This window comes from Tauraco erythrolophus, chromosome 5 (assembly GCF_009769465.1).
Source record: "Tauraco erythrolophus isolate bTauEry1 chromosome 5, bTauEry1.pri, whole genome shotgun sequence".
NCBI classification, from domain to species: Eukaryota; Metazoa; Chordata; class Aves; order Musophagiformes; family Musophagidae; genus Tauraco; species Tauraco erythrolophus.
In genome coordinates, this window is record NC_141469.1 from 57,050,820 (window position 1) to 57,075,370 (window position 24,551).

The 24,551-nt window shown below is 37.8% G+C and overlaps 1 protein-coding gene across 1 annotated transcript; it reads right to left on the minus strand.

Annotated features, from left to right (window-relative positions):
• Positions 1 to 5,459: 5,459 nt before the first annotated feature.
• LOC104376291 (coagulation factor XI) lies at positions 5,460 to 22,806 on the minus strand. The gene is made up of 14 exons (XM_009982845.2): positions 22,749 to 22,806; positions 19,434 to 19,596; positions 18,650 to 18,756; positions 17,008 to 17,167; positions 16,318 to 16,427; positions 12,940 to 13,099; positions 12,035 to 12,144; positions 11,787 to 11,946; positions 11,545 to 11,660; positions 10,978 to 11,152; positions 8,848 to 9,023; positions 8,449 to 8,544; positions 7,017 to 7,156; positions 5,460 to 5,615 (listed from the first exon to the last, which is right to left on the minus strand). Exons 1-14 carry the CDS (start codon positions 22,804 to 22,806, stop codon positions 5,460 to 5,462), a joined length of 1,887 nt encoding a protein of 628 aa, XP_009981147.1.
• Positions 22,807 to 24,551: the final 1,745 nt, after the last annotated feature.

Below are 24,551 nucleotides of genomic sequence, written 5' to 3' on the forward strand. Positions count from 1 at the left end.
AGATCTTCCAACAAGACAGTTTAGAAAATTAGCTGCATTCAGTGAAGTTTATGGCATCAAGTCATCTGTCAAAACTGCCAAATCCCAGGAAGCCCAGAGAGAGAAGCAGCTCTAAAGCTGACATACTTTTATTTTTCCCTTTCTACACTTTGCCTCATTCCGGGTGATCTGTTGAGGATGTCTTGGTCCCTACTTAATGTACTGGGAACAAGTTCAAAACCAAAACACCCATGCTGCAACTCCTTAAATTATGAACCATACAGAGGACAAGGGAATTATTCACAATGCAGAAACACTAAAGCTTCAGGAATGTTATAGATGGTGTTTCCATAAGAAGTACCTTTCCATAAGCAGCACTCAACCAACAGGAATGATTGAAAAAGTGATGCTGCCCTAGAGACATGCCATGCAATAAACCTCAGGGAGGCTACATCACCCATTAACATCCCAGAACAGTGATTTCTCTAGATCTCCTATAATAATTAAAACCATACTATTCTTCATAACACTGTACACAACCTTTGGGGGCAAAAACAAGCAAAGAGGTAATTGGGAGACAAAGTCTACCAGATGATAAATTCAGTGGAAAAAGGAGTGGAAGTATAGACATGAGACTGACAACTTGGACTGGTACATTCATGTAGAGCAGCAAATCATAGCAGAGGTGTGTAGCTCAGGTCTGAGTGCAGCAGAGTCATATTAGGGCAGCACTGCACTTCAGATGACTCTACAACTTCCTAGCATACAAAGATCTAATAAGTCCATTTCTGAACCATACCTCTTTAACCTTCAGGTCCTGAGGTATGGTTGTGTGAACCTGGAAGGAATGTCTAGGAGCTCCATCATGTTTTCAGTTCCCAGATGCGTGCCTACCATTTGGGCTGATCTTTCTCCAACTTGCACCGATTCTTGTTTTGTTTGTTCCAACTCTTCTCTCAACAACTTCACTTCAGCTTTAGTTCCTAGCAGCTCCTTTTAATCTTTTCTTGCATGCCCTGTGAATATAGTCCTCTTCTTTCAGTGTCATTGTCCTCTCTTCTCAGTCTTTTCAAACAAACCAGATAAGAAATATATGAGAACCGACTCAACACTGGCTAACATCACATTGTGATGTGAAAAGAGTATCAGATGTACAAAAGGTGACTACAGAAAAAACAACAAAACCCCAACCTCCCATCTCCCTGTTTTCCATTTCCATGGCAGGTAGCACAAGTAATATTAGAATTAAACTGCAGGAAAGATTATTTAATTCAATGACAAGGAAATATTTTGTAGTGGTAAAGATCATTAGCACTGGAATAGTTTGTGCCAGGTGACTGTAGCACCTCTTTGTAGAGAAACTCTAGTCATGAATGATGAAAGGGTCTTAATTGCGCATGAGGGCAGGATGGTGCACTAGTTAATTTCGAAAGACCTTCTGCAGAGCTCTTTTCTAGGATCCCATGAATATTAAGAAACAGTAAGAAGATGCAAAACAACTGTTTCACATCTCCACTGAACAACTCTTAAGAAAAAATTTCTTGTAACATAGAACACTCCACAGTAACTCTAGTATATCTATAAATATCTATAACATGATTTACAACACAAAGACCACAGGAAAAACAATTAATTTACTATTCCAGGAAATGCTTGACTATAAATACGTAATATTTCATATCTGCTATTATTGTTCAAAGAGGCAAATTAATGTTGTCCTCTATTTGAAGCGGAAATGCATTTTTAATATAATACAGATATTTCATTTAAAAAATGAGCTAGCAATAATTTACCAGAGAATCCTTCATATATACAGGAAATTAGGCAGAGAATAAGAAACCACATTTTAATTTAACTGAATGAGTTCTGCTACTATGAAGACCACCACCATGAATTATTTTCGTTCCATACAGTTCCTTATTTTTCAGCATCTGAGATGTATTTTTCATCACAGCAGAATAATAATTTTCCCAGAACTTACACAAAAAGCTTATACCAAATTGTTCCCTTCACCTCTTCTGGGGAAACAGAGGAAATGGGCGTACTTGGTGATCTCTGTATATCTCCACTGTAAGAATTTTTAATTCTCCCTGGCAGAAGAAATGAGAGGCTTCATTTCATCTTATTCCCAGCTCAGGTCACTTTCAAGAAGACATACTTCAGCCTCAGACATAAGGCAAAGCACCAGCAGTGATAGGAAATGTGATGCCAGTTTAATTGGAAACCGGTTTTGTTCAGTTTACAATTCTATTAAAATGACTACAGAGAAGATTATTACACGCTAAAGAGCTTGAACAGCACCACAGTATGCCTTACTTTATGACAAACTAATTGCTCTCCAGACTATTACAGCACATACAAAGTGTTTCATCTGTGCCGGAACAAGACTGTAAATTTTTGGGATCAGGGACCTTATTTGTACAAAAGCTCAGGACAGACTAATGCTACCATTCAATATATCAACAGTGGTGCTTGCCCCTTGCAGGACTTCTGCCCATCTAGTGCAAGTAAGATTATGAGCTCTATTGATTTTCAGTGTAACTAAAGAGCTAAATATAAGACATAGCCAGAGACACTTGCCATTAATCAAAATAACAACTAAAGCACTGATGTTTATGTTCTGTACCAACATAAAAAGAGACAGATTTAAAGTATAAGGCCTGGCTTTTCTTTAATGAGATTGAGATAGGTTTTGTGGTTGTTGGTTTTTAAAAATTGTTTTTCCCCAGGGAGATAGAGGAGAAATGAGAATAAATAAAGGTCATAAACTGCCTCCCATTTAGTTCAAGCTACCTATCGATACAAGAAAGTCTAAGAAACATAACACTTAATAACACCAACATGTTTTTATCTGTGAGTCTAAAGGTCTCAATGAATTACATATTATACTGGCATATAAATCCACAGAAAGGTCAGATGTTCCCTCATGTAGTTCTTCTTAAATGAAGTCATAAGGACTTCGTATAGCTACTGGGAACTCCTGCACTCTCCACATAATATCTATTCTTGTTACACACTTTTAGCTGTCTGCAATTTGTTATAGATGAACAGACAAGTAATGCAAAACTCCACTGAAGAATATCTACTCTAGGCAAAAATATATCGGAATAAGATATTTTACTCGGTCAACAGCAGCTCACGACGGATTTATGCGGTCACTGAGATCCCTTATCCTTTCCACAGGAACAGCTAAGCTCCCTTTGGCATATTACTGTCACCAGGTATACCTCTGAGAAACAAAACATGGAGCTCCAGAGGTCTACAGAGCACTGCTGAGCTGCCATTCCTCTTCATTACTCCAGTAACTGCAACCTGGAAAGTCTCATAGCAGAAAACAAAACAAACCACAACAACAACAACAACAGAAAGGCACGGGCATTTTGTGTGCATTTGAAAAAGCAACCGATGATAGCATTATGATGAGAAAGCACTAAAGGTTACCAGTTTGACATTGCAGATGCTCTTTAGCAAATACACAGCTTGAGCATTGGCAGATGGATACTTTAGATGGTCTCCTGATGATTCTTCCTTAGAGAGTTTCAGTCTCGCGTTTCATGGTGGAGCAATTCCTTTGTTTCTTGAGCAGCTCTTTTCCAGCTGTCTTCATTCCTTTCCCATGAGGACAGAACCACATTCGAATGCCAGGAATCTTTCTTTTTTTGCTGTGTTTTCTATTTTTTCCTACTCTTTCTCAGTCCCTTATTTAAGTCTCTGGGTTTTTGACAGCTTGTCTGAGGTTTGCTGATATTTTAAACCAGTTGTGGATTAAACAGAGCATGAAAAGGACATCAGCCCCCACCTTTATCTCCTATTCTGCCTCTGCAGTGTTGGCAAAAAGCCCTAACGTAGTGATATGCCTTCCCTCTACCCCTTGACTTGATCCCCCGACTGCATGCCAGAATTGCCTGTTGGCTCTCTGAACATCTACAGCCAGCACAGAGATTCCCAAACGAGGAAACCTTCAGTGCCATGCACCACCTGGCAACGGAAGCCCCTGTCCCCGGGAGCCCGCTGCAGGGTGGAAGGGAGGCAATGCCCTTCTTCCCCAGAAGTGCCTGCAGCAGCACTGTTCCCTCTCCCCTCCTGTCCCATTTTGACTGGTTTCATCCCTGCTTCAAATTTTGATTCTTAAAACAAACAAAAAAAAAGCAAAAGCAAAACCCCTCACTTCGACCCCAGGTGCTCTTTGGACACTTAGGCACAGATACAACTCTGTAAGCTTGTAGTTGTGGAAAATTTTTTCAAAGTGTTAACTGCAAATAAACCATAAAAAAAATAAGCGCAGCAGTCATTTTCAGCAGCTTGATTGTTTTCTTCCACAAATTGGACATGTTTAATATCTGATCTTCATGACCTCATTTACTTATAAAGCCACTCCTGCTGTTTACCTCCACAGTATACCCAGTGTGGGTGTGTGGCAGTTATGAGTAGCGCTCTAGAACGTATATTCAGTAATTAAAGTAATATAGATGATTAGGAAATAAGCTTGTAAAGTTTAGCAAAGACAAACGCTGAGTCCTATGCCTTCCTTTCTGATTCTATGTGAAATTGTGCCTCCTATTAAGGGGAAAAAAAAAAAAAATTGACTGTTGTTACTCCCATAGTGTTAATTTTGGCCACGATACATATTTGCTACCTGACATAAGATAAGGAGAAAGGATAAAAGGTAAAAGAGGAGAAAAAGGAAGAGAAAGTTGTTTCTTTATACAAGGGGAGCTAGGGATCTGGAAAATAAAAATAATTATGCTAAAGACCAATGAATATGATGTCTCTAGAGGGGATGATTCTTTAATTAACTTTCTGGATATTCTGCTTCAAGGGAAGTAGATCCACATTATCATTCTTATCACAAAACTTTCCACAGAAAATAGAGAGATGTAAATGAAAGACAGCACTGTTACCATGCTTGCAAAATTGTTACCGATGAGTTTGCTAAGGCTCAAAACAAAAAACTTGTTTGCAAGTTTTGTTTTCTCTATTAGTAATGTCACTTTTTTGGCTAATTCCCTAGGGAAACAAGGTTTACACAACTGTATAGGCTTCTCTGTGCCTCAGCTTCCCTTCCCCAAGCCCCTCAGCAAGCTTGTAACTGGTCAGCTCATTTCAACCAAATTTTGGCAAGGGAGAAAAATCTCCGTTGCTCTGTTCAAATCTCAGAAGTGAGAAGCAGTTCCCAGCTCCCAGGTCCGTACACGCCCTGCAACCTCTTCCACTCCCATTTTATGCTAGCAAGGACAGAGGAAATCAGTGGTTGAGACATATTCTTTTTTTTCTGCCAAATCAGTGACCACAGAGTTTATTTTCACGACTGCTTTTTATTTAGTCATGGCAAAGTTCATCCATTCCTGCTTTTCTACGTTTTTAATCAAGTCTCTTACATTCCAGGCTAACAAGAAACACCATTTAAAAACCCTTAACAAATTTCATCACATTGCTCCTAGGGTTATTGTTCCACTTTGAGCCAGTAGGTAACTCTCACGCTACGTAGTTTTTTCTAGAATCCAGTCCGAATACTCAGCGACATTTGTGTAGACACCCGGCTGCCGGGGGCGAGCGCACCCTTCGCCCCAGCTGGTGATGCCCACCAGGTACCAGACCTCCTCGTGCTTGCATGACAGCGGCCCTCCAGAATCTCCCTGTGTCATAGGAGAAAGATAGAGCATGCAAGGAACAGCTCTTGTCAGCATTTCTCTCTCAAAGAAAGCCTCGATTAAAATCAGCATCATCCAGCTTTAACAGCATAACTGCTGAGATTTCAATTACTTTCCCTTAAGGCTAATTAACAGAGTACTCAAGCAGGTTTTCTGTTTTTCTAGTAAATTGAATTCTAAATACTTTCCAGTCGTTGCAAATGATTTCCACTTCCTGTTAAAGTTCAAAATTACTGTGTTTTGGTTTGATTTTAATTTGTCTACATACATATGATTTAAAATCCAATGAAGACTACATATGCAAGTGAGAAAACTGGTAAATTTGCCAATGTTTTCTCTTATGATCGTGGTTTTAGTACACAGGACTCAGTTCTCTTCATGGCTTATCTTGTTTGAGTGACACTGTCCTCCCCCGGATAAAACGTATCTCTGTTTTCTTTTCCTATTCCTAACTGATCTTTCTGAAAGTAAGGTTCTTTGGTGTAGCTGTTACGAGTTGTTGAGACAATAGCCAGGGTGTTATTTTTATAAAACAGCATCTCCACATTCTGGCACACTGTATCAGATAAAGAAGGCTTAATTGGCGTAGAGAAAAAAATTACTTCCCAGCTCCAAGTATTTTTATTCCGAATTACTCAATATTGATCATAGTAACAGTAACATTTTAACACAAAAATGTTAAATGATTAAAGCGAAAATACTGTATTTGGTAGACAATTTAATCTTACTAATCAGACTATTTTATTCTTGCATAAATTAACTGAGAATACTTAAATTAATGTAAGTGCATGAGTTTACACTTAAGCAGAGAATTTGGCTCATTGAACTCATGCTGTTGTGACATTTTCAATTCTAATAATGAACAGACCAGCGTGCTCAAGTTGTCTTTAGCCTTCCATCTCCGTGCATTTTAATAGCATTGCTAACACCCTCCCTTCTGGTTTGTACACAGTGGATGCTTTAAAATAAGCTTTCATGTACTGTGTTTCATGTCAAGAAATAAAATCACCACATAGGAAATCTGCTTTTACTGGAGAAATGCTTTGAGATACTACCCTTGCTTTCTTTGGGTTTCTGATACTCTGAAGGAATATTGTTGTGTTCCCTAAATGGCTGGGATATATAAAGAGATATATAGATATAGATATGTACACACAGAGTTTCTTATCCATGGAATTTATCCCTAATGATTTCAATGTCACATAAGAAATGTTTTGCATATACTTTGATTTTCAGTGCTTTTGACATGCAAAAGTGAAACATTAATCAACAGCTCTACTGATAACTATATTTTTGTAATGGCAATTAAAAAATAACTATAGTATTTGATTATGTATTTGAACAAACAGTTGGAATATATGACTATATTCTACTTCTTTTCAGTACCTTACAAGCATCCCTTCCGCCATCATCATAGCCAGCACAGATCACTTTGTCACCTATTCTGCGCTGCCGATACCTTGCCTGGCATTCCTCCTTCGACATCAGGGGAACAGCAACCTTCTGAAGAATATCTTCTACATGACCTACGTAAAAGGTGGTATGGACAGGGAAATGTTGGCTTCTAGCAAAATAAAAGTTAAAATCAAACTCTAGAAATCATACAGTGATATTACAAAGTTGGAGGCTGCTGCTTTTAGAGTGTTGTTAGATGGTCATGACATGGATTTTCCTTTTTTTTGTCTTAGTAAATAATGTGAATTATCTGCTGATTTGAATGTTTTTATAATGTCATCTTATATCTCATGACTGGGCAAGCTTCAGAATTCCATTGTGATTTGCAATGAATCCTCATATGAGTACAACTTTTCAGGCCCTTGGAACATTTCCTCCCATTGAGAGCATTGCTTTGTGTTATTGACAATTATTTCTTAATAATGTGTTACAATAGGTTTGGAATCTTCCAGTTCCCAAATCTGTGATGCTCCATGCCCTAGCAGTTTAAAGGATGGAGAAATTTGCACATAGAGTAAATAAGAGTATTTGAGAGCAACCTTTTCTCAGAAATCAACAGAAAAAATTAGCCTATACAATATCTGTCTAAATTTGTTAGATTTTACATTGAACTCTAACCTTCAAATAGGGAGGTGTATAAAGGAAAGGCCACTATTTAAATAGCTGTATATATATATACATGCACATAGAAATATTACACATATAAACCGAGACTTTGATAATTAACTATTATTTGGCCTACCTCCCTATAAAATCAGAGGAGTTCAAATCTCATCTACTATCAAAACACAAAGGTCATTGGCATTGTTTATAATCAACCTTTCGAATCATAAAAGCAACACACTACAATCTCCAATTTCTAAAATCATCGGAATACAATCATGTAGGAAAAAAAGCATGGGTTTTGTGCAGACTGTAATTCAAAACCTCATAGCTCAGTGATAAGTCTGTTGGCTTTTTTCAGCTGAGAGCACAAAAAGGAGTGTGCATTCAAGATATATACTGAGGTTTGCCAGTAGATTAATCTAGAGTCTAAGGAAAGGTATTTGAGGGCTCTACAGTATATATTTAAGGTTGCATTCTTACCTATTACAAATTATTGAATCAAACAATTTATGCAACCTAATTTTTGTGTCAGAGAACAGAGTTATTTAATGATAATTTCTTACATCTTTCATAAATGTTAAGAATTATGTTACTGTGCTGGCCAGATAGCCATATTGGTAGACAAGAACATAGTAGAAATTTCTTTTTTAAAAGAAGGTGGTTTTCTCTTTTTTTTTTTTTTTTAAAAAAAAAGGAGGGGGTTAACCATATGAATTTTGTGAATACAAGAACGCACTGTGTAAATATTTATCTGTACCTTTTTCTTTTCTGTAACCCCATCCGATTACCCAACAGTCAGTATAAAGAATGTTAGCATCTTCTTTTGATGGCAGGCAAATAGGTAGCTGAAGATCTAAAATATGATTAAAAATATTAGTTTGACCAGAGACAACTGCAACATTAAGATTTTGTGGGCACCTACACAACCCCTGATGACAGCCTCCATGTTATACTTTGTCCTTTGTACTACATATTGCTCCAGTCAGATAAATGAAAGCCGCCCATTTTCTTTTCAAAGCCAAAAGAATAAAATTCTCCTCAAACCCCAGTAATTCCGTGTGAAATGAAGCCAGCCCAGCTGTCATGCACCGCCATACCAATGCCAGCCCTATGTCATCCTGCATGTTTCAGAATTCCTCTGAAATACACTACATACCAGTGAAATTCATAGGCTTATCAAGTTTCATTAAAGCAATGTCATATCCAGTCTGTGCGTATTTATACTGAGGGTGAACAATAATCTCTTCCACTTTGAAGAAGGGCGTATCCTCATTTATTTCTGATTGTTTTAAAATACCGGCATAAACACGCCAAATGTTGGGATTCTCAAGACTGAGGGAAAAAGACAAACAGTCAGTCTGTGGCAAAATATTTGTACTGATTTAGAGTTTGTGTGCAGGTGCCAACATCTTTCCTTACTCCTGAGTGTACAGTGAACCGCACTGAGGTCATTCTTTCCATTTTTTCTAATTTCCACACTTAAAACTAATAAGAGGTTGATTTTATCCATTCCCTACACTTCGTCCTTCTGTTCCTCTTCCTGTCCGTATTTTCATTCCACACCAGTTTTCTCTCTCCTTTATGTTCAGACTCTCATTGTCCTGATCCTTCATCCTCCTTCCCCTTCTCTTGCCTTTATTTTCCCTTTTACTCTTTTCTTCTTTTTTTTTTTTTCATCTTCAAGGGCCTAATGTAAGCCCTGAAGAAATGGATGAGATTCTTTCCATTCATTCCAACACAACATTTCTAGTAACCAAAATAGGGTTGGAAATATAAATTCAAGTAGCATTTATTCAGACGCTTATTATGAAAATGAAACTAGCAACTAAAATGAAATGTAAATAGAGATTGGAAAGTGTGATATCATAGACCTACATGAAAAGTTCCAGTTAATCCTTATTATTTCAATTTTACTTTGAGTAAGTTTAAGGGATATTCTACCATTAAGGCAACTTAAAAATTTTGGTTTATGGAATGAAGAAGATGCAAATCTTGTCCTAAATAAATTTTCCAACACTTTTGAATATTTTATATATGAATTCATAAATATCAGTTAGGCTTAATAATTTTCAATGAATATAGTCGATTTTTTTATTTTTTAAGCATACTTTCTCCCTTTGCTTTTTATAATACTGCTAACTGTTACATTGGATAGCAGGTAGAGAATGATATTCTTTACATAGAGTCTTTTAGAGGGTTTAACTACTTCTATAAGGTTTTTCACTGGAAGCAAAATATTGCCAGTACTATTCCATGCTAAAACAGTAACAGGTAATGTACTACACTGTCTGAGTAAAACTGCCTGATTTCAGACCATGTTGCCAGGTCAACACACTCTTTGAAGCGTTTTATCTGTTACCTGTCCCTTCTCTTCCATCAGACTGAATAACAGCCTTACAGTTTTCATTCTGTTAATGACAGGACAACCTACTTTACAGGTGGTGACAATTAAATATGGGAAATTAATCACCTGCATGATAGTGAAATCAGCTCTTCGCAACACAGGTGATTTCATGACCCAAATCTGATAGTATTTTAATGGTCGTTAACAATAGGGACTACATGTGTCATGCAAGTTAGTAATGTCTTGAGTATTGGTTGTTCAAAATTTTGTTCTTACAACCAAAATCTGCATTAAAAGTAGACTGTCAATCAGTAGACTGATTGACAAAATTTGGAAAAAAAAAAACTGATAAAGGAACACCAGGTCAACTGGGATCTGGATGTTTCATGTAATGTAAAGATAGATAGCTCAGGTACCAAAAGCAGCCTAAGGGGACCCCCATAGAGGTTTACTTGATGCCCTGGTCAAATAAATTAACTTGCTGAGCACTCTGCTGCTGAAGCTATCAGATTAGCACCATTTCTTAAGTGCCATGGAGAAATCTCTGAGATAAGTCCTTTGAAGTTTACGAAATGGAATAACCTAGGAACAGATTTTCCTTGATAGATGATATGGTACTACAGTAAGAAAAAATTTATTTTGCATGAGAATATCTAAGTTTCTGTAGGAATCCGATGTCTTCTTTAGAATTTCATCTTCTAGATGCATTAAAATAATTTAGCATCAGTATTACAACACTATGTTACAAAGGGACAAAGTATGGAGTTCCAGTTACGTGAAGAATATGAATTGTCTGTCTGAAAAGTTCACCTTTTGGTTAAGTTAAGCCAGTTTATTTTATTCTAGTCCTCATTTCTATTTTTCTGAAAGGTGGATCTCAACTTATCTCACACACTAGATGAAATTTTTGGTTTTATTTGTACATTTACATTTAGGCCTCACCTCATGACACAGTGAGCTGCTGTAAGAATCCACCGGTTGCTGATGATAGATCCCCCGCAGAGGTGTCTCTGACGAGACAACTTCACGTGCAGGCTGACTTGCCACGGCCATTCCCCAGGGGAAGAGTCTGTCCCTCCCACGATCCTGATAGTTCTTGCAGAATGCTGCATACACACTACAGAAACAGTTCAAAACTGTGCTTAAACATAATTTGCACTCCCCAAAGAAAAGTGGAGATGAGACTACTGCAGATCCCTGAACAGGGACTGATCTATTGCAAAGAAGGTGCAACATAACACATTATAATCCCTTTATGATTCAGGATCGTAAAATATATTACAACTAAGCTGACAATACTACTGGTGGTGTTTACAGCTTGCAAACCTGGTCAACTTCACTTTTTCAGAACACTCTAACTTCACAAGGCATCCCATTGGGACAATACAAGCAATTTTTTTTTTTTTTTTTTTTTTTTTTTTTTTTTTTTTTTTTTTAAAAAAAAGGAAGGTTTGGGCTTGTACTGAAATCGGCTAAGTGCTGTCTCTATTACATGAAAGTTTTACTTACCCGTACTGGCTTTTTTTTTACATAATCTTAGTGAGTATCCTGAGATCCTTCCTGGCCCATGTACTATTTTCACTGGAGATCCATTCGAGGACATTCTTAGGTGACACTCACACTTTCTGCCAGTGAATTAATGCAAAGATTCAGTTTGTATTTTTTATGCAGAACGTATACATTAACTCCTTCCCAAGTCTGCAGAATCATTATTTCAGAAATCTTTAAACATTTTTAAAAATATATCTCACCTTTCCTCATTGCATGAATCTTGGAGGGAAAAGTAGGTAAAAAATTGGCAGCGGATCACATCTGTGCAAAGCTGCTGACAAGCTCTGTGTCCTTTAGTATAAGTGACATTGAGTTCATCTCCCAAAAAGTTCATATGCATGTAAGTGCGAGAATTGCAGGCTGTAAGAATGAGTACATTCCAAGCATCAGAAAGTCTATTAATTTGATTAATTCAAAATTAGTATTTCTATTGTAATTTATCGTTTACCAGGAAAGGATCTTCTGCAATTTAGGAGGCTAAAGCCTGAGACAGCATTTTCTTGAGATATAAGTGCCTCTGGTATCCCACTTGTTGATGTCTTCAGAAGGCAAAGATTTCTGAAATGAAATTTTTTTACAATAACTAGATCTGTTCTTATATCCTAAAATTGATTTTTAAGGTACTGGTAAGGGAAGGTTCTTCCTTAAATGCGTTTTTTCTCCCAAGTCTCTATCTGTAAAAGTATTTCATATAAAAACACATTCACCAAGTTAATTATTTCACACTAAATTCATAGAGAGGGCTTTACTAGTTTTATGAAATAACATGTGACTGTACTACTAGAAATTGTACAGTATTTATGCATAGGTAGAAGAGGTGACTTTAGATGATGTAAGCCATCTCAATTTTGCTTCTCTCTGAAATTCCTTTGAAATTGTATTCTTCTGTTTTGCATAGAATGTAGATTTTTAACTATTCTCACTACTACTTATGAAAGAAGGAAGCTCAATAGAAAAATTTTTAAAGCTGTTAACTTTATTGAAAATCTTTTCAAGTAAATAACTTAATACTGCTAGGAAACCAGATGCGTCTTTTGATAACTTCGTAAAATTCAGCTTTAAGTCACTTAAGAAATCTGGAGACTCCCTGTCTCTTTGATGTGTGTAACTCTCTTCAAATTAACACCAGATATGCAGCTGCAATACAAAACCCATGATCACACTAGCAAACAGATGAAATGTCCAGAGGAAATTATAAACTTATGAATACAAAACATAAAAAGTTGTGCTTTACTGAAAATAAGCTTTCAATAAAAATTTCCTTAAGTATAAGAAAATAGTGTTTAAAAAAGTCTCTGTGCTTTAAAAAAAAACACATCTACTTAGAGAATTAAAGTTACTTGTCATATTTACCTTTGGGATGCTATTTGCCATTCCTTAGTAAAGAACGTAAAGAACAAGCACTTTGGAGAATATGTACAAATAGTTTGGCAGACAGAGATATCAGGAGTGAAAAAACTTGTAAGATTCGTTCCTGAGAATTCTTGACCTTCAAAAATGTCCATTTGACAATCTATTTAAAACAAGAACAAAATATCAAAATTCCAGAGGTTTTATTATGTCATCAGAATATTAAGGTTTACAGATAAATAATTTTTATCCTTTTTCACATTTTCCTTCCTTTGTGACTAATAAGCTAGAAAGATAAGACCACATTTTAACCAAAAACTATTTGTCATGAACATTTTTGAGTGTGTAAACTCATGGAGAGGAGTACTGAGCAGAGATAAGGTTCCTATAGAGAAGAAGAGAAGTGACATATTAGAACACAGATTTGCTAACTTAATGGGGAAGGCTCTAAATTAGGAACAGTGGAGACCAGTGTACAAATCCACATATAGAAAATAATCACAGCAATCTAGGTAAAGCTTAAAATAATTAAGGTAATGGATATATCTCAGGGCATCATGGACACACTAGAAAAACAATTAATGGGATGATCCTCTTAACACTTTATTAAATGCTATTTGAAAAATCAGCAGAATAAGCAGGAGTAATGTACAGTCTTCTCTCTGACGTGACCAAAATAACATAACAGAAACTTGGCAGGATAATTCACACAACCAGATTATGAATATAGATGTTACAGGAAGTACTAACATGTTTAGAAACATAAGAATGAGTTGCCTTCTCCAAAGATATACCTGAAGCCCTAGTTAAAACCTCAGTGAAACAATAAAAAGAGGAAAAAAGGAAGCACCAGCATGGAGGATGTTTCTTGAAACTATCAAGCTCTAAAGACAGTAAAAACAGTGAAATGATCCAGATCACAGGACTTGGTGGCAGTAGAGAACTTCAACTGTCGAGAAAGTACAGCAGCCAAGTCGACACTACCCAATGAGTTATAAAAACATACCAGGAACATCTTACTACGGACAGGGAAAACAAGTAAAAGGGAGAGGTAGAGCTTAATGTGGCTTCTGTTAATTTGATGAGGTTTTCAAAAAGCATAAGCATGAAAGGACAATACTGGACAGTAATTACACAATAAGAACAGAAAAAAAAAAATCAGGAGACTAGGGGAAATAGAGTTCAGGAGAATGCATAGTTCCTAAAGGAAATTATATTTAAAGCACAAAAGTGGATATAGACATTTAGGGAAGCTAACCCATGATCTCAAAGATCATCTTCAGTAATCGCTTCTTCAATATTCAATGACTTCAATGAAGGTATTTTGCAAAGGGTAGAAATATAGTCAAATTGCTATGGATGTGTAATAGCAAGGTGCACAAGGACAAAATTGGAAAGGCAAAGACACAAAATGAAAGGTTGTATAGGAAGGAACAAACTCTTGAAGGAAAAATATGCAGTACCATTCAACTAGCACTAAGAAAGGAGCTCAGGTTCTGCTCATGGGAGAAGGCCAATGGCAAAGGACACAAGAAAGACTAAAGAACTACCTTTTTTTTTTTTCCTTCCCCATCTTCTTCATGAAAATAAACTGCAGTTAGATGGTCAACAACATTAGCATTCCTGAGCAGAGGGAAGAGGCCATGGTAGAACAGGAAACAGAAAAATCCCATAATATGAATGATTTCAGTGGTCTTAGAATCTGATGATGTAATCTCAAAGTTTCTTGGTACAATTAGCTTTTGGTGTTCACAGAGTTCATTCCAAAATCTTTGAAAGGGGGAACCATCTATTTTTAAAATGATGATGCTAGAACATATACAATGTAGGACTAGTCAGCTTAAATATGGTCAGAAAAAAAAAATAGAACAAATATTCAGATAAATCCATTTCAGATATTTACAACACAGCAAGGCAGAGTGTGGTACTGAGATTTTATGACTAAATTTGACAAATCTCTGTCTGGACAGTTACAGCTGATCTGTCTTGGATTAAGACAGAGGATCTCCTTAGACGACGTCTTGATCCAACAGTAGTGTCTAGGCTTCTGTGATCCCATGATTTATTCCTGCTCTCTCTCTCTCCTTGTCTTTCTTGCAAGACATGGAAAGCAAGGAAAGAGAGGTAGGAACAAGATTGACCTGCATATGTTTTCAGAAATTCTGATTTAATTTGTGATGAATCATTACTGCCATGTCATCACTGTCAAACCATAGATGTCTTCGGTAAAGTCTCAAATGGGTTTTGATTTTTTTTTTTAATTTAAAATAGTATTGTTGGTGTAAATGCTACATTCCCTCAATTTTTCTCAAAGTCTGTGAACAGGACCCTCCTGAGTACTGTGATTTTTCTTCTAACCACGAATGCCTGTCTTTCTAGTATATTTTAACGCAAGAGTTTGGGGAAAAAAAATCTCCCCTCCATTCTCTCTCATAAAGGTAGTGAGGGAATAGTTAAATCATTTTCTTCTCTTTACAAAAATATTTCTTCCTTTTTTTATTCTTCACACTTTGTTTTTTTTTTTAAGTGTCTTCATTGTTAAGATCTGAACAAAACTGCTTTTTCAATAGTTTCCAAAGACTATTCCTATAGTAGGACTGGCAGAGTCCGAAGAAAATTTATTGATGCAGAATAAAAGGTCCAGAGTGTCTACAAAATGTGATTTCTATGGGAAAACTAGATAATCTGTGTGCTAAAATAAGGTTATGCAGAAGCAGAAGATCATCATCACCACTAAGAGAGGAAAATATCACACAGTAAGACAAGGTGGAGATAGATTTTGAAAAAAAAAAAAAAAAAGAAAAAATATGAAAGATATTTCAGTTAAGAATAAGAAGGTATAATATACACTGTTTGATCTTTCACTCTTGAGAGTTTTCCTGAGTAATGATTGCAGGAACAAGCACAGACACTGCTTTCATCACAGATCACCCACAAAACACAGAATACGTCCCTTCATATTAGCCAGTTGTATTAGAAAGCAGCAGGTCTTCATTAAAAACTTCTAAGTGCATACACGGTATACAAACAGAATTTAGAAAGCTTTATATTCCTCCTGATCTTTGACTTAAATGGGATTTTATCTTTCATTTTTGTATCCAGGGTACAAAGATAACATGCAATTTCATCAAGCTAATCTTTTGAAAGAATTCTTTAGATCTTCAAAGCAGGCAACTGGTTTTGTAAGACAAATGATAAAATGGAAAAAATAAAAAGATCTAAACCTCCTTTGTACCTGAGAGTAGTAACCATATTTGCAAGAATAAGTTTATATTTAAATTATTTTACATAATGAAACTTTTATATATCTTAGAGACAGACTATACCTCATCATCCATAACCCTTAAAACTAAACTGAATTAGAGATTTTTAAATAGTTACCTATTTCAGAAAGTTGGCATGGCTTTAAAGAGAATCCAGACACAACCTCATCAAGCACCTTTATGCTGGTTGGAGTTCCTACACTGGTATGTTTCAAGAAGCATTTTTTACTGAGTAACAAAGAATAAAGAAAGTGGTAAGACAAGAGGCCATCTTCCTTGGTCTACACCATCCTCCTGGCCCCATAATTCCTAACATGGTGCACATTCTGGCCAAGAGCCAGAGCAATCTCCAATCTCCAGAACAATCTTCAAATGAGAAACAGGGCTAGCTGAACAATGTTTAACTTGTAAAATTGAGCAGATTTACAACTCAGAAATAAGCCTGATAAAAATGAAAGAATTTCTCTAGCTGCACTGATGATGCTATTTTCAGAACAATAAGCAGAGTAAGATTTAACAGAGCAATAATGCTGCACACCTACCAATATAATTTGCATTTCAGTATCTCCAGAGGATTTTAATCTTTTTCAGCGCTCTGATAATCAAGCTTGCCTTTCTCACCGATGGACAAATGAAAGCTAATTTACTACACACATTTTCCCATCTGTGAGTTTGAATAAACATTGCAAGGATGACAAGTCAAGGAAAAATTATTTCCTTGAATAAATTCTCGCACCTTAGACTGCTCTGAGATTTACTCTGCTAAAGAACAGTGCTGTGCAAGGAAAGGGATCAAACCTGTATTTACCAAAAGCTTGCATTGTGAAATGTTTCTGAGGCATATGTAAAAAAATGACAATGCTTGTCATTGGTACATCTTTTTTGACACTGTTGGTAGCTGTCAGCCATAGTAACATCATAAATTTTCCCTTCCATATCCAGTCCTATGTAGACATCTGGACTGCAAGCTGTGAAAAAAAGAGAGACCAAGTTCTGTAAACATGCTTCTATTCTTTTCCCCACCCCACACCCCAAACTGCCCAAAAGATATCACTTCGTACGACACAGCCCTCATAATCCAGATTCCACACCCCATGCTCACTTCAGTTACATCAGACCTCACATATACTTTCAGTAACAAAATAGAAGTGTAGGTATAGTGTGGCACCGCATGGCAGAGGAAAAACCTGACAGACAATGCCTTTGCCTACGTGAGAGGAGCTCTAACCACTACAGCTGAGACCATGGTGTCATTAATCAAAGCAAGAACTCAGGATTAACACCAAAATACACTCCCCCACTTCCAAAATCATGGAGCAGCTTAAAAGGCAAATCCTGTCCTCATAAGCAACAGCCATCTCCCATTTGAGTCAGAATATTTAATTTACGCTCCACAGAGGGAGAATCAGGACTGTGGAGTTTGAAACAGCTTCCCTCCATGGAGGACACAGGTTTTGCCTCATGGTCAGCGGTCTCTTCACAGAACATGAGTTAGCCAACCATTGGTGGAGCTTTTAAACATACATGCATAGATTTTTATTTTAGTGACATTAGTCTGATTCTAGAGTAGCTCCAGTGATATCAATTATTCTATAAAGTGCAAAGAATAACATCCCACTGAAATTTATTTTGCTGGGTGAAAGCTATTCAGAAATACAAATGCGACAGGATGCTGGCAGGAAAGGGCTTTTGAAAGTCCTGACATACTGAGATGCTATACCAATAAAATTAAAGAATTAATCTGACATCTATAAGACACCGTCTGGCCTCAAAGTCAGGTAGCGAACAAATATATTTTTCCTTATTCTTTTTTTCTCCAGTACCATGCTATGCTTAAAGCTCATCTCCTCTTAATGACATCATTATGATGGCGCAAGTCTGAAACATACTTAAACCAACACATTTAATAGGCTTTAAATATGCCTGCTGGTAACTCGCAGGTACGGCATGCTGACACTAAGCCTCAGTGCAAAGCACACATACGCTAGAAGATGGAGCTGCTACTAAATTATTGCACAGGATCACGAAGGTAGCAACATCACTTTGTGACTATACATTTCTGCTTTACTGTGTATCTGCTTGACAGAGTTATAAAGCAGGGTCACATGTGTCGAATGAGCAGCTTGCTGGAGTGGAATCATAGTAGTAAATTAATCTTTAGAACTGGAGCTACTAGTTCATGTGCTCTCATCTGACTCTAGCAAATGAAACGGGGAGTGCAGGAGCACAATTTCCCTGTTACCTCATCTGGGGAACCTCAGTGATGGATACGTGGGGCTGAAGGGTGAAACCAGTGGAAGATTTTGTAAGCTGTGTTTGAAAGATACCTGGCAAAAAACACTGTTTGGCTGCTTCCCTGATTCTATTCCTGTTTTCAAAATGCTTATTTTCTAACATCTGCTATATGATAGAGAGCATAAAATGCATAAATGTGAATGACCATATCTTACCACTAATGTGAGTGTTACACTGTTTTAAGGAATGTCCAGAGACAGCTCCTTCCATATCCACTCTTGGCAGCATTTCTGTATCACTGTCTTTTAAGTAGCAGGAAAACCTGTGTTTTAAAATGCAGCAGTTCACAGCTTTTGCAGTACAACACAGACTCTCATAACTGTCTCTCAGGTGAAATGCAGGCTGTCCAATATCCCTCAACATTAAAATTTAGCCAACAAGTGCAATTTGGAGAAAGATAGGGTAGAGCTGCACCTGCTTCGCTGGCACTGGTGGCAGGTGAGATACTACTTAGTGTATGTGGGAGCTCCAAGAGGTCTCATTAAAGGGAGAAGCAGAGCCCAGGGCTTGGAGAACAGAAATGCACTGGGCACACAGAGGGAGGGCAACCTCATCCTCTCAGGCTACTGAAGTTCTAAATTGTGAGAAAAGTGTGCTAAAGAGAGGGGATGGGGGACAGTTGACGGGACCACTGGAGATGTGAAGTGCCTCACGTTTCCCCTCTTCAATAAATACGTGGCACAGAGGAGGGAGGGCACAGTCAGTTCTGTTTCTTTGAAAGGGTTGGTGTGCCAGTGTGAAAGATTGGGCATTATCAAATTTAATCTTTCGAATTTAAGCAAATACTCTTTTAGATAACCAGTTTTAAAGATACATGATGTTGTTTTCCATGGTTACCCTGTAGCTTTCCCTGTGTGCCTGCGTTCTGTCAAAATGTTACCGAGTTCCTGGAATTATCACAGAAGAGCAGTAAAAGCCCCACGAACATGACTATTTTACCTTTTAGCAGGATCTTTAGTCCATGCTGCTGGCAAGTAAGTGAAGAGCAGACAGGTAGGATGGTAAGTACACACTACTTGGCAGTAATTGGCACTCGGTGTAAAAACCGTAGTGAGGTCTCCTCCTTTGAAGTATGTATTTTCATAGATCTGAGTCACACATTCTGATACGGAATAACAAAACGCATAAATTATTAGAGATGAGAGCGCGCACGGTTCACTGGGAAGGGGTGAAGCCACTGCTCACCCCTTTGTCATTGACCTTGCTTTTAAGACAGTCCTTTGGCAGGAGAAGAGGGAGAGGGTGGTGAGCAGCACAGTTCCTCTGAGAGTCTTGTCTCTGCTCTCCAGCAGAAATAAAACTCTCTGGGGTGTCTCCCCCCATTCCCTGCCCAGTGCCCAATGCTGGAGCAGAGCAGCAAGAGCTGAGGCAGAAGCCCGCGCAGCAGGATGGGCCACAGGGCAGATTCACATGGCAGAGAGGGAAAGGAACTTCTCATGGCAGATCTCAGGAGCGGCAGAAGCATCTTCTGAGAGACACCAGTATGGAGCATCATGAAGAGGAAAACCAGAAGGAAGAGCAGAGATCAGAGTCAGAAAGTTGTATCTGAAGAGATGTCTGATTATGTTTAGGGATGCTCTGAGGGCAGAGTCACAGGCAGTGCAACTATGCATAGCTTCAATGGCTCCCAGCGTTTTATAAAGCTTTCGCTCCCTCACGCTCCACCTTGAACCCCCTCTGACTTGCTTTACAATGAAGACAATGCTGTTATAGGAGTAGTGTCTCAGGAGCTGTCCAGAATAAAACCAAGCTCAACTACAGCCTCATATCTGCAGAATTTGCCATCAATTCCGTATTGAACTCTGTAACAAAACCCACTCATGCTGCAGAGCCGTGCAATGCAGATACCTAAGCAGCAACTTGTTCCCATATTTCAAAACAAAGGCATTTGTAAGATCATACAATCATAGAATGGTTTGGGTTGGAAGCAATTTCAAAGATCATCTAGTTCCAAACCCCCTGCCATGGGCAGGGAAACCTTCCACTAGACCAGGTTGCTCAAAGACTCATCGAACCTGGCCTTGAACACTTCCAGGGATGAGGCATCTACAACTTCTCTGGGAAACCTGTTTCAGTGCCTCACCACCCTCAGAGGGAAAAATTTCTTTCTTATACCCAATCTAAATCTACCCTCTTTCAGTTTAAAGCCATTGCCTCTCATCTTATCACTATATACCCTTGTAAAAAGTCTCTCTTCAGCTTTCTTGTAGGCCCCTTTTAAGTATTGGAAGACTGCTATAAGATCACCTCGGACCCTTCTCTTCTCCAGGCTGAACAACCCCAACTCTCTCATCCTGTCTTCATAGCAAAGGTGCTCCAGCCCTCAGATCATCTTCATGGCCCTCCTCTGGACCCACTCCAGCAGCTCCATGTCTGGAGATCCCCAAGTTAAAACTCATGAGAGGAGTGGGCTCCTTTGCAGAGGATACTCTGCATACTCCCTTCTTGTATTTTGACCGCCAAAGGGATGGCAAATATGCTGATTTATATTCCCGTATGTACAAAAGTGCTTTTTCTCAGATAAAAGATAAAGAGAAAAGACTATATTTTTACAGAATGGGAAGAAACCCAACTGAGAACATTTATCTGGCTGTTTAATCTGTTACTGTAGAGCTATCATACTGTATCAATAGCTATTTAAAACGAAAACAGATGGAACTATGATCTTAGATTTTAGAGTTTTAAAATATTACGAGTTGATTTTATTTGTTAAAGTGATTATAAACTATACTTAAATAATTTATGTTTCCTGCTCATGGGTAAAATATATAACTTACCTAAAAAAAAAATAAATTAAAAAGTAAGGAATTATTAGACTTATGTGCAAGATATGCTTATATCTTTTAAAGGTTAATTTCTTGTTAATACAAAATGTTTACTTTATAAACACCTAAATCTTCTGGTATTGGACATTTTGGATCTTATTTATCTTTTTCTAGTGTAAATTAACACCCAAAAAATTATTTATGCTGTTAAATTATATACTATGTGAAACTACGTCAGTTCTGAATATTTCAATTTAACAAAAGTATGTTTTCTATGCCTCAAAAATGTTTCAACATTTTAGTTTGGCTGAGATTTCAACCCATGTAAAACATTGCCTTAAATAATACTACATTTATAAAACATATTTTGCTAAAAAGCTGAGTTACCTAATTGTCCTCCAAGAAAACAGTTAATACTTTACGGAACATAAACCTGTGTTCGGTCTTAGTTATAATTTATCAGCACAAGGAACTTCAGAGAAATGCAATGCAATTTTTGTAGTTTGACTTTTGCTGACTGAACAAGGTAAATCATTAACACAGACTGACATTGAAAAATGTACACAATCACTACTTTTCCAGCGTATCAAGAGAATTCTAAAAATTAATTTACTATAAAACAATCGGTTCTGGAGTTATTCATACTTATTACAATAGTCTTTCAAGCACGATGGTACGTAGGTGTTATGCAGGCACTTTTTAGATCAGTAAGTTCATGCAAAGGCATGCAAAGGCAGTGTGAATAAGACTGAAGGTTGGTGGAGTCTGTTTATCTAAAAAATAAAAAATAAAAAAGGATGTTGGCTCTGAAGCTCGACTGCTGTACCCCAGTGAGGCTGCTGGGCTGAGTGGCTCTGGCACTGTGGCCAACGGTCCTGCCTCCCACCCCACGCACAGTGGCTGGGGAAAGAGCTGAGGCTCCTCTGCAGCTGGGAAGAGGCAGCCAGTCCACTCCAGCACAGCCAAATCGAGCCTCCAGCACCCAGGACACATTCCTGCAAACTTTAGAGAGCCCAGTATGTGCTGGGGGGTAACAGGTTAGAGCAAAGTCAAGTTGAGAAGGACGGGGTGCCACTCCACTTCCCAGACCCTCCATCATCCACAAAGGGTTCGCTTCCTCAGCTGCTGCTAAAGCTGCTGCCTTGCTGATGGGTGTAGGACACTGAACGTCACACCGATTTCACGCTTACCAGCTGGATGCAACCTCAGTCTGATTGAGAAAACTGCCCGTAGCATGATCCTGTGCATGTCAGGCAAGGTGACAGCATGGCGGAGGGTGAGGGGGGTGGGAGGACAATGTCAGTAAAGCCCCATTAGAAAGCTCCATGTCAGGCAATAGGATTGTGGGAGATACCCAAACCTAACTGAGTGCAACCCAGCAGAATCAAGACAGCTCTCTCAGGACCAGACTGCAGTTACTAATCATCTCCCCTTCTAGAAGAGCTGCGTTACTCTGTGTGCCTATCTTGGGAATTATATATTCACTTACCACTGTAAACGGAAGCAAGTAAGAAAATGAAATAAAAAGTCTGATAAATCCAAATCATCCTAAAAAACACAAAATCATTCTTTAGGATATGTTTAATAAAGGGCGTTTAATTAGTTTTATTAAGTACCACAAGGCATATCACTGATTTACGTTTGTACTGTTACACCATTAATTCAAAATGACATTAAGAATTACAAATTACAGCTGTGATATACAGTTATGGCATATACAAAGTAGCATAAAAGAGTAACAAAGGTTTGTCCTTTACTTATGGTTGCTAGAAGCAATAAAGCTTATAAGCACTTAGAGAATTTCTGCTTCATTTTACAGCAGAATATTTATTCTTGCTTAGACTGGGAGCGATGTTCCATCAAAATGTCCTTATTAATCCTGACTCTGTCCTGGTAGTTAAATGGATATTGTTATCAAAGTAGCAAACAAATGACTCGCACTCACTGCTTCATATGAATTTTAAAACTTTTCTTTTCTTTTTTTTTTTTTTGCACATGCCACAACTTAAATTAACTACACAATACAACCCGTAAACAGATCAACATACACTGTCTTGTAGCTGTGAAAACCTTTTACTGAATATCAGTTGCAATAATGATCACATACCTGAACATACAGTAGATCTGGATGAATGGATGAGGTTTATGCTCTACTGAAAAAAAAAAAAAAGTCAACAGTTTGTGTTAAATATTACTGTGCCTGTAATGCTAACTTCTCTGTCATATTTACTTTGAACAGGTACTCTTTCTGTCAATATTGTTACTGACCTTGGGCCATGTTTTCAGAGCATACAATGTCCAGACCGCACTGAAATCAGTGTCCAGGTTTTACACCAGCTTAGCATCTGCCTCTTGGCGACATTTTAAAAGAAAAGGCGAATCCCTCGTTCAGAGCAGCCAGAGTATCTGCTGCCAAACATGAACCTGCATAAACAGATTCATCTGAAGAGTAAATCCTGAGCTGGAGCGGGGGGGAAATCCACAAGAAATCAGTAGGACTGGTGACTCAGGTAAATGACACTGTTATGAAACTACTGTAACTGAGTACAGAATCGTCACCTATATTTTCTTACTATTACACCATTTTCTTGAGGCATTCCCTTGGCAGAGACAGCTACATTCTTCAACTATGTATTCTGTGCTCTGCTTTCTTTAGCATAAGTTCAAGTCTTTATAACTCCTTTTCAGTACTGGGCAGAAATTATCCGGTCTACGCCTCCCAAGTAGTTCTACTGTGGCCCTTTCCACACTCCTATTTTGTTGTTAGATGCAACTAAGAGTGTCTTCAACTTGCTGGAAGCCAGAGAAAACCCCGAACTTGTTTGCAGATATATGGCATGTAAATGCAACAAGAAGCCAAACTTAATTTACAGCTGATCTGAATCACTTGTTTTAATTTCTACAATTCTTTTTAACATGTGTAACCAAAGCAAAGTAAATTTCAAACAAAAAAAAAATTCTCTTGCATCTTAAAAAAAAAACCCACACAAAAAAACCCAACTGTTTCGTTTCATAGTGAAAACACCAAAAGGACAACTGACAACTCTTCCCTCTTCCTCCTGTCTTTTTCCTGTTTGTTTTTTTTTTTTTTTTAGACTGAATATGCTGGAAAGACAGATACATGTGCTCTACTCAAACAAATTCCACCCAACTTTGACCCTTTCGAGCATTCTGATGATTGAAATGACTTCTCCGTGACTTATGGGCCAGCAAGGTCTCCAAGTCCTTTCGGAGGAAAAACTGTCTCAAAGAAAGTCTTCATACTCTCCTGTGAATCGATTTGCTTTGCCCT

Coding starts and splice junctions, on each gene's coding strand:
- LOC104376291 (XM_009982845.2), bottom strand. CDS start 22,806: ATGATTTGGATTTATCAGACTTTTTATTTCATTTTCTTACTTGCTTCC. Junction 19,597..22,748: donor ACTTGCTTCCGTTTACAGTG/GTAAGTGAATAT, acceptor ATTCCGTATCAG/AATGTGTGACTCAGATCTAT. Junction 11,947..12,034: donor TTGCAGAAGATCCTTTCCTG/GTAAACGATAAA, acceptor TCATTCTTACAG/CCTGCAATTCTCGCACTTAC.